At 36.1% G+C, this 12,327-nt stretch overlaps 3 protein-coding genes across 6 annotated transcripts in view; 1 reads left to right on the top strand and 2 right to left on the bottom strand.

The window, feature by feature from the left end:
* gtf2e1 (general transcription factor IIE, polypeptide 1, alpha) overlaps positions 1-3,163 on the bottom strand; it is a 23,240-nt gene extending 20,077 nt beyond the window's left edge. Inside the window, exons 1-3 of one of the 2 annotated variants that reach the window (XM_081369368.1) lie at positions 2,622-3,163; positions 2,360-2,442; positions 785-1,379 (exon numbers count right to left, since the gene is read on the bottom strand). In XM_081369368.1, the coding sequence (XP_081225494.1) occupies positions 785-1,232 (448 nt within the window). In that variant the 5' untranslated portion in view covers positions 1,233-1,379; positions 2,360-2,442; positions 2,622-3,163. Of the gene's footprint in view, positions 1-784; positions 1,380-2,298; positions 2,443-2,621 lie in introns of those variants that run through there. The other variant, XM_081369369.1, reaches the window with a different exon arrangement.
* On the top strand, positions 2,414-10,954 carry lcmt2 (leucine carboxyl methyltransferase 2). Of its 3 annotated transcripts, XM_081369361.1 has the most exons (15): positions 2,414-2,681; positions 2,758-2,880; positions 3,209-3,333; positions 3,427-3,508; positions 3,594-3,783; positions 3,965-4,121; positions 4,389-4,578; positions 5,524-5,631; positions 5,740-5,827; positions 5,906-6,142; positions 6,613-6,834; positions 6,916-7,013; positions 8,039-8,226; positions 8,672-8,807; positions 9,931-10,954. In XM_081369361.1, the coding sequence occupies exons 2-15, from the start codon at positions 2,839-2,841 to the stop codon at positions 10,117-10,119; spliced, it is 2,052 nt and encodes a 683-aa protein (XP_081225487.1). In that variant the 5' UTR covers positions 2,414-2,681; positions 2,758-2,838; the 3' UTR covers positions 10,120-10,954. The 3 variants fall into 3 exon arrangements, with proteins under 3 accessions (XP_081225487.1, XP_081225488.1, XP_081225489.1); XM_081369362.1 differs by having other exon boundaries at positions 2,632-2,880; XM_081369363.1 differs by lacking the exon at positions 2,414-2,681 and having other exon boundaries at positions 2,745-2,880; positions 3,215-3,333.
* Positions 10,203-12,327, bottom strand: crygs2 (crystallin, gamma S2; the record flags this gene model as incomplete). Its single annotated transcript, XM_081367353.1, has 3 exons — positions 10,203-10,475; positions 11,295-11,537; positions 12,319-12,327. 3 exons carry the CDS (start codon positions 12,325-12,327, stop codon positions 10,203-10,205), a joined length of 525 nt encoding a protein of 174 aa, XP_081223479.1.

Here is a 12,327-nt window from a genome sequence, read left to right as displayed (position 1 = left end):
TGTACAATAATATCTTTTATAACTCCTCATTGCTCACTTACCCATCACCTAAAACATTTCAGAAAATATTTTTTGCTCCATGAAAATTATATAATTTTTTTTATGCTCACCAAGGCTGCATTTATTTGATAAAAAAAGCAGGAAAACAGTAATATTGTGAAATACTATTAGAATTCAAAATACTGGTTTTATATTTAAATATACATTTAAAATGTAATTTATTCCTTTGATGGCAAAGCTAAATTTCATTTCTGTGTCACATGATCTTCCAGAAATCATTATAATATGGTAATTTGTTGCTCAGGATACATTTTGCATTATTATCACTGTTAAAAGCATTTGTGCGGCTTAATATCTTTGCGGGAACCAAGACATTTTTTAGGATTCGTGATGAATAGAAGAGTGTTAATAGAACAGCAGTTATCTGAAATAGAAATTATACTTTACTGGCACGTTTGATCAATTTAATGTGTCCTTGATGAAAAAAAAAAAAAAAATCATACTGAGCCCAAACTTTTGAATGGTAGTGTATATGCAAATAAAGTAACGCAGTTCTGCCCACTAATATAGCTGTAGTTTTTTCCTATACCGTACATGAATGTACCATCATAAATATCCGCCCTAATGCCAAATTAATTAAGTATTTTAATAAAACATCCTAGAAGGAGAGCTTCGGCTTACATGTTTACAACGTTCGAGCAACAGGAAAACCACAAATAAATACAATAATTCAGCTAATCTCCCACTTCCCAACTCTGTCCCTCAGTTTACCTCTCATACTCACCAGTCATGGGGTCAAACAGCTGGTTGGCCTCAAGGTCAGTGAAAGTGTTCATGCAGCAGGGGCAGCGGAAGGAGGCTCTGTTAGTCGAATCGCGTTCATCCGTCTCAATGCGTCTGCGCATGTGGTCCAGCTTGTACTTGACCACATTAACCAGCAGCCGGTAGTTAATGAAGTAGTAATTGTGCCGAGTCGTCTTGCCGTCTGGCGCTGTCTCCACGCGCATACGGCATTTGACAAACTTGTCAGCCTTGAGTGTGTTCAAAACTGAGCGCAGCTGCTTGCGGTCGAACTTGAGGAGCTCCAGCATGTCCTCTTCACGTACGCAAGGGTTCCTGATCAAAACGTCCAGCGCAAGAGCGTGCTCAATGCCGTAGAAACCCCGGACAACTTGCTTGGCCAGACGTTTAAGAGAGGCAGGGACCTCTGTGAGCAGATCTGGCTCAGTCATGATGGAAGGGAGAGAACTATGGAGAGACAGCAAAAGCAGGAGAGGTGGAGGTATTTCAAGACAAAGAATGTGTACTCAGGAAGAACAGGAGTGGATTATAGGCAGGGTCAGCTCAGGTAGATGCCTTTGGGATACTAGGAGGTAGATCTGTAAAAAGAGGAAGAACAGGAAAAAAAGAGATAATTTGTACATATAATCCAAAAACTGTATGTGCATCCATATGTCAACAGTTCTATTTTGTAAGAGAAAATATAGCAAAAACGGACACTTTACAGATGCTAACTTGCCTTGACCCGTAAGTGGCTATTTTTTTATCAAAATACTTTAATATTTCTTAGAAAAAAATATATTAATATTTTTACTTTCTTATTTTCATGTAACTTCAAGACAGCTATAAACTCAAACACATTTTATGCTGTAACAATGACATAATTAATGCAACAAATTACTGATTTACTAATATTCATTATTATTTTATTGTTTAAAACTATAACTCCTTGTAACTAATGCCCCCATGAGAAGTCATTCTCACAATTTCAGTCTATGATCAATCTATGTTAGCCAACTAGACAACACCTTAATGACATTCAAATCTGTACAATTCACAACGTTCAATTTCTTTATCTGGGAGACCATTTGTTGCTGATCAAACATGCCATTCTGGACCAAGATGATCATCTGATTAAACATACACAAAGCTAAGAACCATAACTGACCGACCAGTTTGGACCAGCTAGAAACCATTAAAAGAACCAGAAGATGGTTTTAGATAAGTTTTCATATCAATAACAATGAATCATGTTAAAAGATAGCTTATAAACAAATGTGAGGGAGCTAGCTAATTTTAAGATTAATATCTTGACCCAGTTTCAGCCACTGTAGTTTAAGCAAGAAGAGACAATTACTATTTATTAGTCACATAAGTTACTTTATCTACAAGTACATAATAATCTGAATGTAAAATAAATGCGCTGAATCTAACTAAAACAATCTGACAGTACAGCTCACTACAGTTTAATTAGATTATCGAGATTCAGTAAATTGAAACATGCCGTTATATTAATACCTTCAGTAAAACAAACAGCATAAAAAGCTGAACGATAGGAAACAAACAGCTCAAACCTTACATTTTCCTCCTGTTTTTGAACAGAACAAGTTTTCTAGCTCAACATCATGCTAACGACCAGCGGAAGTGACGCACAGGATGTTGCTGAAAAGTCCAGAGACAATTCAAAATAATTTATAATAATTACATAAAATGTTATTATTACATATCAGTTATTGAAATAAGTTAACATTTTAAATATATCAAATAAATGTTCGTATTTTAGCTGTAAAAATATTAAAATAAATAAACAGGGAAAAAACAAACAAATATGTATTAAATACCTATTTTGCTGGGTCTCAGTACCACTGTTTAATATACCGACCACCGGGATGCATGCAAAGGTTTATATTTTTGATTCGAAAATTATTTTGCATTCAATTCGTATGTAAGGTTATATTTGAAACGCTTTTGTTATAGAGGAATGTGCACACACGCTTCCGCTGTGGTGCTTCCTTGTTGTCTCTACGGTGAGACTTCCACGTGTGTTCAGACTGAGTGATGCCAATAAACAGCAAGAGAAAGCAAGGAAAAGATGCTGCTGTGAGTTTGCCAGTGTCTATATTCTGTTGGGTTTCATTTAAACAGGGCCAGCTTAGATCCGTGAACTTTAAAAAGGTCAAATATGGCAGTGAAAATGTTATACCACTAACAAAATAGTATCACGTAGTGTACTATGCTATCAACAGTAATGTACTAGTGATGCCATATTTTTGCTCATGTACCATATAGTGCCTGGAAGTATGTTATTCAAAATACAAAATATTTTCACCCACAAAGGAAAATCCTGTCATTATTGTTCCAAACTCGTATGACTTTCTTCTGTGGAATACATTTTCCCCCTGTTCTTTTCTTTCACATTTTCACTCAGGTGCAGGGGACCAATGACAGCAGTGTGGTCAGTAAGGTGTCTGCAGCGGCACAGGGCTACTTCCACGATGACTTCCTCAAGCATTTTGTGTGCAAGGTGTCAAGAAGAGCTCCACTGATTAATAGGTAAATGTTTAGGAGACAGTTATTGCTCTTTTAGTGATTATTTTCTCATACAACAGTTTTTATATATGTGATGTGTGTATATTTTTTTGTCAGAGGTTATTATGTGCGCTGGAAAGCAGTCGATCATTGTATGAATCAGTTTTTCCATGCTACAAACTCCAGCTCGAGGAGACAGGTGGGATGAAATATCCATGTCTCGTGTCTATAATTTTTTACTGTGAAAAATGAATGCCCTGATCATATCCTTCTCTTAATCTCAGATTCTGTCACTAGGAGCAGGGTTTGACTCACTGTTTTTCCGGCTGCATTCAGAAGGAGCCCTTGGAGGTGTCACAGTTTTTGAGGTTGACTTTCCAGAAGTTGCCCGACGCAAGGCTGACTTGATCAATAGCAATGCTTGTCTGAAGGACACATTGCCAGATTGGGAGGCTGTCTCAAATCAGCAGACTAGTAGGACATTCACTGTATTTATTACAAAACATACAACCAATGTTTTTAAAGTATACAGTATATAAACTATATCGTATATATATATGTAAGCAAATCTTCCAAAGTGAACTTCTGCAACTCTGTATTTTGTCTCTAAAATGTAATAGAGTTTAGTTAGAACATGTTTCTTGCCCATGTGTAGATGCTGTGTTCATCAGAAGTGGTCATTATAATCTCATTGGTGTGGATGTCAGGAAGGAGCAGATGGTGGAGGCGGCTCTGAGCGGAGCTGGGCTGCAGTGGGACACTCCCACACTCGTCTTGTCCGAGGTGGTGCTGACTTATATGGAAACACAATGGTGAGGATGTTAATTCAGCTTGGTGCAACAATTAGCACATGTGCTCCTGAACCACTGAGCCTTGGTGCTCATTCCATAGATACAGGTTCGAGTCCCACCTGCAACATATCCTGATCACAATGCTTCTCATGTCTCTCCAATAGTTTTCATATATTTTTGTACTATACCTGTTTGCCAAAAAAAGAGGCCATATTAACTTTTAAGCAAACTGGTTGGTGCATTTTTCACTTGCAGTTCTCTTTATTTTGTTTTGGTGATTTTCTCTAGGTCAGATGCTGTGATTGGCTGGGCTGCCAGGCTCCTCCCACAGTCTATGTTTGTGATGTATGAACAGATCCACCCAGATGACCCATTTGGCAGGGTCATGCAGAACCACTTCCTGAAGCTCAACTCTTCCATACATGCTCTCAAACAGTATCCAAACACTGTCGCTCAGACACAGAGATTCATACAGAAGGTATACCTCAAATGAATCTATCTATCTATCTATCTATCTATCTATCTACCTACCTACCTACCTACCTACATACATATATATATATATATATATATATATATATATATATATATATATATATATATATATATATATATATATATATATATATATATATATATATATATATCCATCTTAGTATGTAGCCATGTAATAAGTGGGATAATGTCACCAGTTATTATCCAGAATAAACATCTTCAGAGTGAGTAAGACCTGACCTGACGTGTCAGGTGTATTTTATGATAATGACAGGATCACTTTATATAATAACTTATGGATATTTTGAACTACATTTTGTAAGCATAAATTAAATGATTTTAATTAGCTTATGTACATTTTTGAAGATTGCATTGGCCTTATTTATGTTGAATGCTGAAGATTGAAGAGGGTTGAAGAGATACAAAGAAAGATAAATCATACATGCACTATTGTTAAAAAAATAGGTGTCAGTGGTTTTTTTTTACTTATTAATAATTAAATTATACTTTTTATTCAGCAAAGATGCATTAAATTGATCAAAAATGACATTTTCTATTTCTAAAATAATTCTATTTCAAATAAATGCTGTTCTTTTGATATTTCCATTCATCAAAGTATCCTGGGAAAGGATTTTTTCCCCAAAAATATCAAGCAACAATAATAATAAGAAATGTTTCTGGAGCAGCAAATCAGCATTTTAGAATGATTTCTGAAGGATCATGTGACACTGAAGACTGAAAATTCAGCTTTTCTGGGACGGGAATAAATTACATTTTAAATTTATAAAAATTAAAAGAAAAGATTTAAAATACAATTTAAATAAATCTTTTAAAAACATGAAAAAATCGTACTAACTTTTGAGCGGTAGTGTAGATAGATCACACTTGTTTTTCAGTAAGACAGGTAACTGATCTTTATTTGCCACAGGGCTGGGAAAAATGTGTCTGTCTGGATATGAACCAGTTCTACTTTGACCTTCTTCCTGAAGACGAGAGGCAGAGAGTCGAGGGACTGGAACCGTTTGATGAGTTTGAGGTGAGGGAACGGCCCCATTCCCAGCAAAGACTTTTGAATGATCCCAGTATGACCACTGAATCTGATCAAATGCCTAATCCTAGATCTGTGTTTATTTAATGATATCAGGAATGGCACCAGAAATGTTCTCATTACTTCATCCTTTCAGCCTCCAAAGGCTCTGTGACCAATCAAGCCCTTCTTATGCTACCAAAGTGTAAGTATTTGGTGAGAAATTTGTGTTATGTGTACAGTAGTCCACTAGCAGAGGTACATGTGCTCTGTTCACTTCTAGCGCCTTCCATCCCACACGTGACTCCTCAATGGGCTGAGCATCCTCCTCTGGTCATTCAGCCCATGTGTGGGTCTCCGTGTATAGAGGCTGTCGGTATGGCCTCTGCCGTACTGGCCCCTGGAAACATCCTTCTCACCGGAGGATGTGGGAGAAGCGGAAGAGACACCGTAGCAAGGGTCCTGATCAAAGAGCAGGGAGGCTGGAAATGTGCCCGTGTGGAGGCTCATGGAGACAGAGGTGATTTGATCATGCTCTCTTTTTTTGCCAGTGCTAATGGTTTCCTTATTGGAATTTAGCTAAAATAAACTGTTTGACTTGCCGGTTAGTTAATGAACTCACTTTGTCAAGTCAAGTCAATTTTATTTGTATAGTGCTTTTCACAAACACATTGTTTCAAGGTAGCTTTACAAAAAATCATAATGTTTATAATACTTCAATGCCGTATCGTACATATATAGCAGTTTATAGCTGGGAAACAGGATGGTTTACATTTCTTGATGATATAAACAGTTGATATTTGGGATATAGTATTTATCACTTTATGTGAGTGCACTGTATTTATGCTGATAGCACTGGACATATTTATAGTAGTTGCAAGTTGCTTTTATTAATACATTGAGGTGATATGAAAATTCAATTTATAACAGTCTGGTGCAGTGACAAGCTTTTTATGTATGTATGCATATCGTAATATTTCTTCTCCTTAGTGGTGAGTCTTTATCAGACGTTGACCTCTATCCCTGGTGGTGGAGTGATCCTCTTTGGTGGCAGAACTTCTCCACTCAATCCAACAGGCAGCATTGTGTGGGTGACCTTTGACCTTGGTGATCCGCAAAGTGCTGTACAGCTATCATTTAAGAACATGATTTGTACCGGCATTGGTCCAAAGCCACGATGGAGACACACATCGACCTTAGTATGTCATAATGGTGAGTTTATATATTTTTTGCAGTTTTTCATTTGCATTGTAAGGAGCAACAAATTAACTCCTCCTTAACATATAATTCCAGATAAGACATTTCTATTTGTGTTTGGAGGACGTACAGAGAAGGATCCAGTTCTAGGTGACGCACATTTTCTGTGTTTGGAGGACAAGCACTGGACTGAGGCACGTATTAAAACCTAATGAAAACATACATACAATTGGACAATGAGTCGATTGTTCGCAGATGTTGCAAAACTAATGCCGTAATACACTAAGCAAAACAATACATAACACAATTGGGTGAAGTTGTACATTTAGAATTTTAATATAAGCAATTTAGCAGTACTTTGAGGTGTTGAAAATGGTAATTTCTCTTGATTCCATCCATTCCAATTTTTACTGAGCAGTGCGTACATGGATTGACCAATCTGCGAAAGGGTATACTACTGTTTAAAACTGTGTTTTTTATGTTTGAAAGAAACTCTTATGCTCACCAAGGATGCATTTATATGATTAATAAATGTTATTAATGCCTCTTACCTTCCTGACTTGTTGTGTGAACACCAACTAGTGAGAACTCTTAGGTCTGCCAACCAGAGTTTGTTAACTGTTCCAAAGTCAACAAAAATAATTCTCTGGGCGGGCAAAACAGAGACAGGGGAGGTAACATATCCTCCTTATGACGTCATAAAGAGGAAATTCAAGATCAGCGCGTATGAGCCTCCATTTTCTCAAAGGCAGAGAAAGATAGCAAAAGCTCGATTTACACCGATTGAAATTTCTAGAAACTTGGGGACCATATACAGGCTAGGGGAACTCATATTAATGTTAAAAAACCTCAGAAAATGAAAATTTCATGTCATGGGACCTTTAAAATCTAGGGGTGAAAAATCTCTTCTTATTGTTATCAATGTTGAAAATTGAAATTTTAGTGGAAGCCATGATCATTTTTGCCATGATTCTTTGATGAATAGGAAGAACAAAAATGTTGTCCAAAAGAACATTTATTTGAATTAAAAATCTTTTGGAACATTATAGATGTCTGTACTGTCACATTTGATCAATTTAATGCATCCTTGATGAAAAGTATTAATTTCTTTCTTCTTTCTTAATCTTGTAAGAGCAGTATCATTTTCCTGCATATATTTTGGAATAGCCGTCATGTCTGGAGGGTGATTGTTAGAGAATCTTTTGTGTGTTTCAATTAGATTACAGTTGTTGGTGTCGTTCCGGAAGCCCGTCATTCCCATTCAGCCTGTCCCTATGGAGGGGGGCTTGTGATATTTGGAGGTTTAGGGAAAGGAGGAAGACCTCTCTGTGATGCTTTTTACCTGAGACCCACATCATCTGGTTTCTGCTGGGAGACACAGAATTTACATCCACCTCCAGTGCCCAGGTTCAAAACCACTTGCTTATTTTTTATATGTATGTATGTTTATATATATATATATATATATATATATATATATATATATATATATATATATATATATATATATATATATATATATATACACATACATACATACATACATACATACATACATACATACATACATACATACATACAGTAGTGCTCAAAAGTTTAAATACACCTGGCAGAATTTGCTATATGGTAATTATTTTAACAAAATAATAGGGGTTATACAAAATGCATGTTATTTTTTTATTTAGTACTGTCCTAAATAAGATATTTTACATAAAAGATGTTTACATGAAGTCCACAAACTATATGTGAAAACTTTTGAACAGGATGATGTACAACTATTTCTTATTGTTTAAATACAAGATGTGTGCCACCTCTCAGTGATCAAAATCACAGTCTTGGCCTCTGCTTTCAGATATTCCCACACAGCCCATGTAATTAATGAGAAGTTGGTTGTGGTTGGTGGAGTTTGGCTTCAGGCTGATGGAGTACCAGGAGTTGCTGTAATAAATCTGAACACTGGGAGTTGTGTGGAGATCCAGCTGGATACCGTAAGTTACTGTACTCACTCATGGACTCTAGCAGTGGTTAATGGCTTAAAATAAAATGTTAAATTTTGGCTCTAAAATTTCATTGGATGAGCCACTCAATAGGCATAATAAAACGGATATTTTCGACTCTAAATTCTGATTGTTCTCTGCTGTTGCAAAGTCCATACATGCACAGATTCTGTTACAATGCAGGATGTTGCTATGTTGCTTGGCAACAAGTTAATGCATAACAAACATCACTGTAATGATAAATATCAGTATGTCCACACCAATAGACAATAACATTGTTTATTCTTAGCATGAGCTGCAGTTGTGTTTGCATATTTTCCAGCTGGATGGATTTTGATTGGCTGTCTATGATTTTATTGTTCATCAGCTGGAAGAAAATTACTCTGAAAGTCATCTTAACTATACCGTTGCTCTGTCTCATTATCTTTATAATTGTGGTGTGGACTATTCAAGAGCTGTTTTCTTTTTTTTTTTTCTTTTTTTTTTTACGATTCACGATTTTAAAATCTTTGTGGCTTTTTTTCCCCCATGTCTTTTAAATTTTCTACCATGATATAGGCAGTTAAATAAAGGCTTTTTAAATAATTTTGAAGAATGTGCCTTGGATCTTCTCTTTCCTACATTTATTTGAATTCCCGACCTCAAAGAGCACCTTCAAACACTTTTTATTGAACTCCCTGGACATAACTTTATGGTTATTGTTCTTGGTGTGAACAGACCTTTAGACTTATAAACTATATTACACGATGAAGGAATTCTTTGATCATTAATCGATTAAATTACAAATAAATTGCTGTCATTGCTGTTTTATAAAGAGTCTTCGTGGTCATGGAAAATCTGGAAATATTGGGGAATTTTAAATGTGTGATTTCCAGGCCATTAAATTCTTAAAGTCAGAAAATATATCTGGAATATGCCTGGATTTTTACTTGTATATTAGCCAGCTGAAGACAAATAATGTATTGTTGTAATTCCTGTAGCTGACTAATTCATTTAAAATTAATTTAACAATCCCCATTTTTGCTATTTAAAAAATAAACTAATACACATTGGGAAACCCATAGTTTTAAAATGCATAGCATAAATATTTGTTTGTTGTTTTGTTCTATTACAGTCATCTGTGCCTTGGCCTCTTATGCTGCATTCATTCTGCTCTGAGCTGCTGGACTCTGAGGGGACTGAGGTGGTGCTCATTGGTGGAGGAGGAAACTGTTTCTCTTTTGGAACACATCTTAACTTCCATCCTGTAACTGTGGATCTAAGACCAATACTTTGCTATTTAAATGAGTCAGATCACAAGTAATGGGTCTCCAGCCAAACTTTATTTTAGCCAGAACTTTGATTTGTGTCACAGCCAAATAGCCTCATTATTGTGACATAGGAACATCACTCCGTGAAGCGACGGAAAGACTGCACGGTGGGACAAACTGCGCCCCAGTCCACTGGTTTGCGATAGTTGCCTTTCTCCAGGAAGTACTGATGGCCACGATAGTTGGGATGCTCGTAGAAGATCCAGTAACCATCAAGAACTTTGCAGGAATGGACCTCTCTCAGACGGAACCTCTCCACCACAGATGGACAGTCTTCAATGGACTCTATGGCCTGGCCTGTGAAGTCAGGCTTGTCGTACAGCTGAATCTTGTACTGCATTCCGCTCGTCTGCATGGGTTAGATGTGTTTGGGAAAGGGGTGGATATATTTGTGTATGAGGGTTTGGGGTTAGGATAAATGAGTCAAAATGGCAAAAAGACACATGGAATAAGATGCTTCCAGTTTTGTTAATGTCAATAAATAACATATAAAACTTGAAGACTTCCATAAGCATGTTTTGTAGATTAATGTATATTTTTATCTTGATTTGACCTTTCTTTAGTATCCGCTGATTTGCATGCGGAAAATTTTCAAGATATATATTTAAATGTTTTATACTATTGATGCCTGTGGTGGCAGAAACCATTCTGATATTTTATGGGTTCAACATGTCATGCATTTTTATATGGAGTTGTGCTAATGTTAGAGAAGACGGCCTGTAATGTCAAAACAAACTAAATTAAAGACCATTATATTGACCTGAAATGTAATTTAGTCCTGTGTGTGGTCCATTGATTAAAACAAGCTGAATGTTTGCTTACATTACACATACAAGTGTGGTCTTTTAACTAAGACTGAAGTAAAAACAGCTGGCCATATGGAAATTGATCTATTGGCAAAAGCCTTGCGGCCAATTCAGTTAACCGGACATAACAGTCAGAAAAGGTCTATGTATGACCTTCCACTACTCGCACTATCCCATGGTTTTATTGTGTTTTAACTTAGCAAATTGATTTCAATTCTAGCACAGCATTGTGAAACAGCTTGATCATTATGCCAGTCAAAAAACAGCAAATCATATGTGTTCCACATTATAAACCATTTAAGTAAAAGCTTTATGTCAGTAATGCGCACTGCTACAATAGATGCAGAAATAGTTTAACTTACGACGCGGATAATCTTGCAGGAACTGAGACAGTCATTAAGTCCCATCCAGCCAATGTACTCAGGATACTCTCCCCTGGTTAGCAGATACCGGTTACCAGTGTAGTTGGGCCGCTCGTACACCACCCAGGTGCCGCTGTCCACACGAATAGAGTTGCAGTGGCTAAGGTAGGCATGGAAGTCGGAGCAGTCGCTGTCACACTCGTAACGGCGACCCTGAAAGTTCTTGTCCTCGAAAAACACAATCTGAGAGACATTAAGATGATATTGAAGGGCATTGTTGTTCTTGAACAGCCAACCTAGCATCATTTAAAAATTGTTAATATATGTTTTTGGCCATGTTCATGCTGGTTTTGGCTGGATGCCTAACATGCAATGTACATTTTTATCTTGTTTACACAATTTTTGGTATCCAATTTTCAAGATGTCTATATTAAAATATGTTAGAGTATTGATCAGCTGGTCTACCTGCAACATTAACAAGCTTAGCAGTCATCTTAGAATTGAACTAATCCAAAATGGTCTGAGCTGTAATTAAAAACATGTGTAGACAGTTTCATAAAAGTAACCTATTGACTGCAAGCCAAGACATTTAGAAAAGTGAGTTTACTATCAAAAAATAGCTTTATAAGTCAGTGTCATAATTCAGGCATCATTCAAGTAGACCAAAAATTACACATTTGAATTCCTGATGATGTTGTGAGGTATCAACAATATAGCAGCATCTCTATTTGCTAGGTAGTTTTATTCATTCATTTTTTCTCAAATTATTTTTTAAAGATTTTTAAATAAAATAATTTGTGAATGTAAAGTTAATGGAACTATCATATAATTATATAACATATCCATAAATGTGCTACACAACTTAAAATCTGCCATTAAAGCTGAGAGAAAAAAACATGAATTATGAATGTTATAAACAGATAAACATTAAAATAAATATTATTTAATTTTGCTGCTAGGCTACTTTTTTATTTTATTTTATTTTTGCATCTTTTCCATTATATTCAAGTGATTTCCTACTCACCCTGCCCAT

The sequence above is a fragment of the Scardinius erythrophthalmus genome (assembly GCF_964197995.2).
Source record: "Scardinius erythrophthalmus genome assembly, chromosome: 6".
NCBI classification, from domain to species: domain Eukaryota; kingdom Metazoa; phylum Chordata; class Actinopteri; order Cypriniformes; family Leuciscidae; genus Scardinius; species Scardinius erythrophthalmus.
Note: the sequence above shows the minus strand (reverse complement) of the source record. Positions and strands in the feature narration are given on the sequence as shown.

Excerpts from the sequence above, each read along its gene's own strand:
- lcmt2 (XM_081369361.1), top strand. The coding sequence starts at position 2,839 with ATGCCAATAAACAGCAAGAGAAAGCAAGGAAAAGATGCTGCT. Across the intron at positions 3,784-3,964 it reads TGTCTCAAATCAGCAGACTA|ATGCTGTGTTCATCAGAAGT; the intron begins GTAGGACATTCA and ends GCCCATGTGTAG. Across the intron at positions 8,808-9,930 it reads TGGAGATCCAGCTGGATACC|TCATCTGTGCCTTGGCCTCT; the intron begins GTAAGTTACTGT and ends GTTCTATTACAG.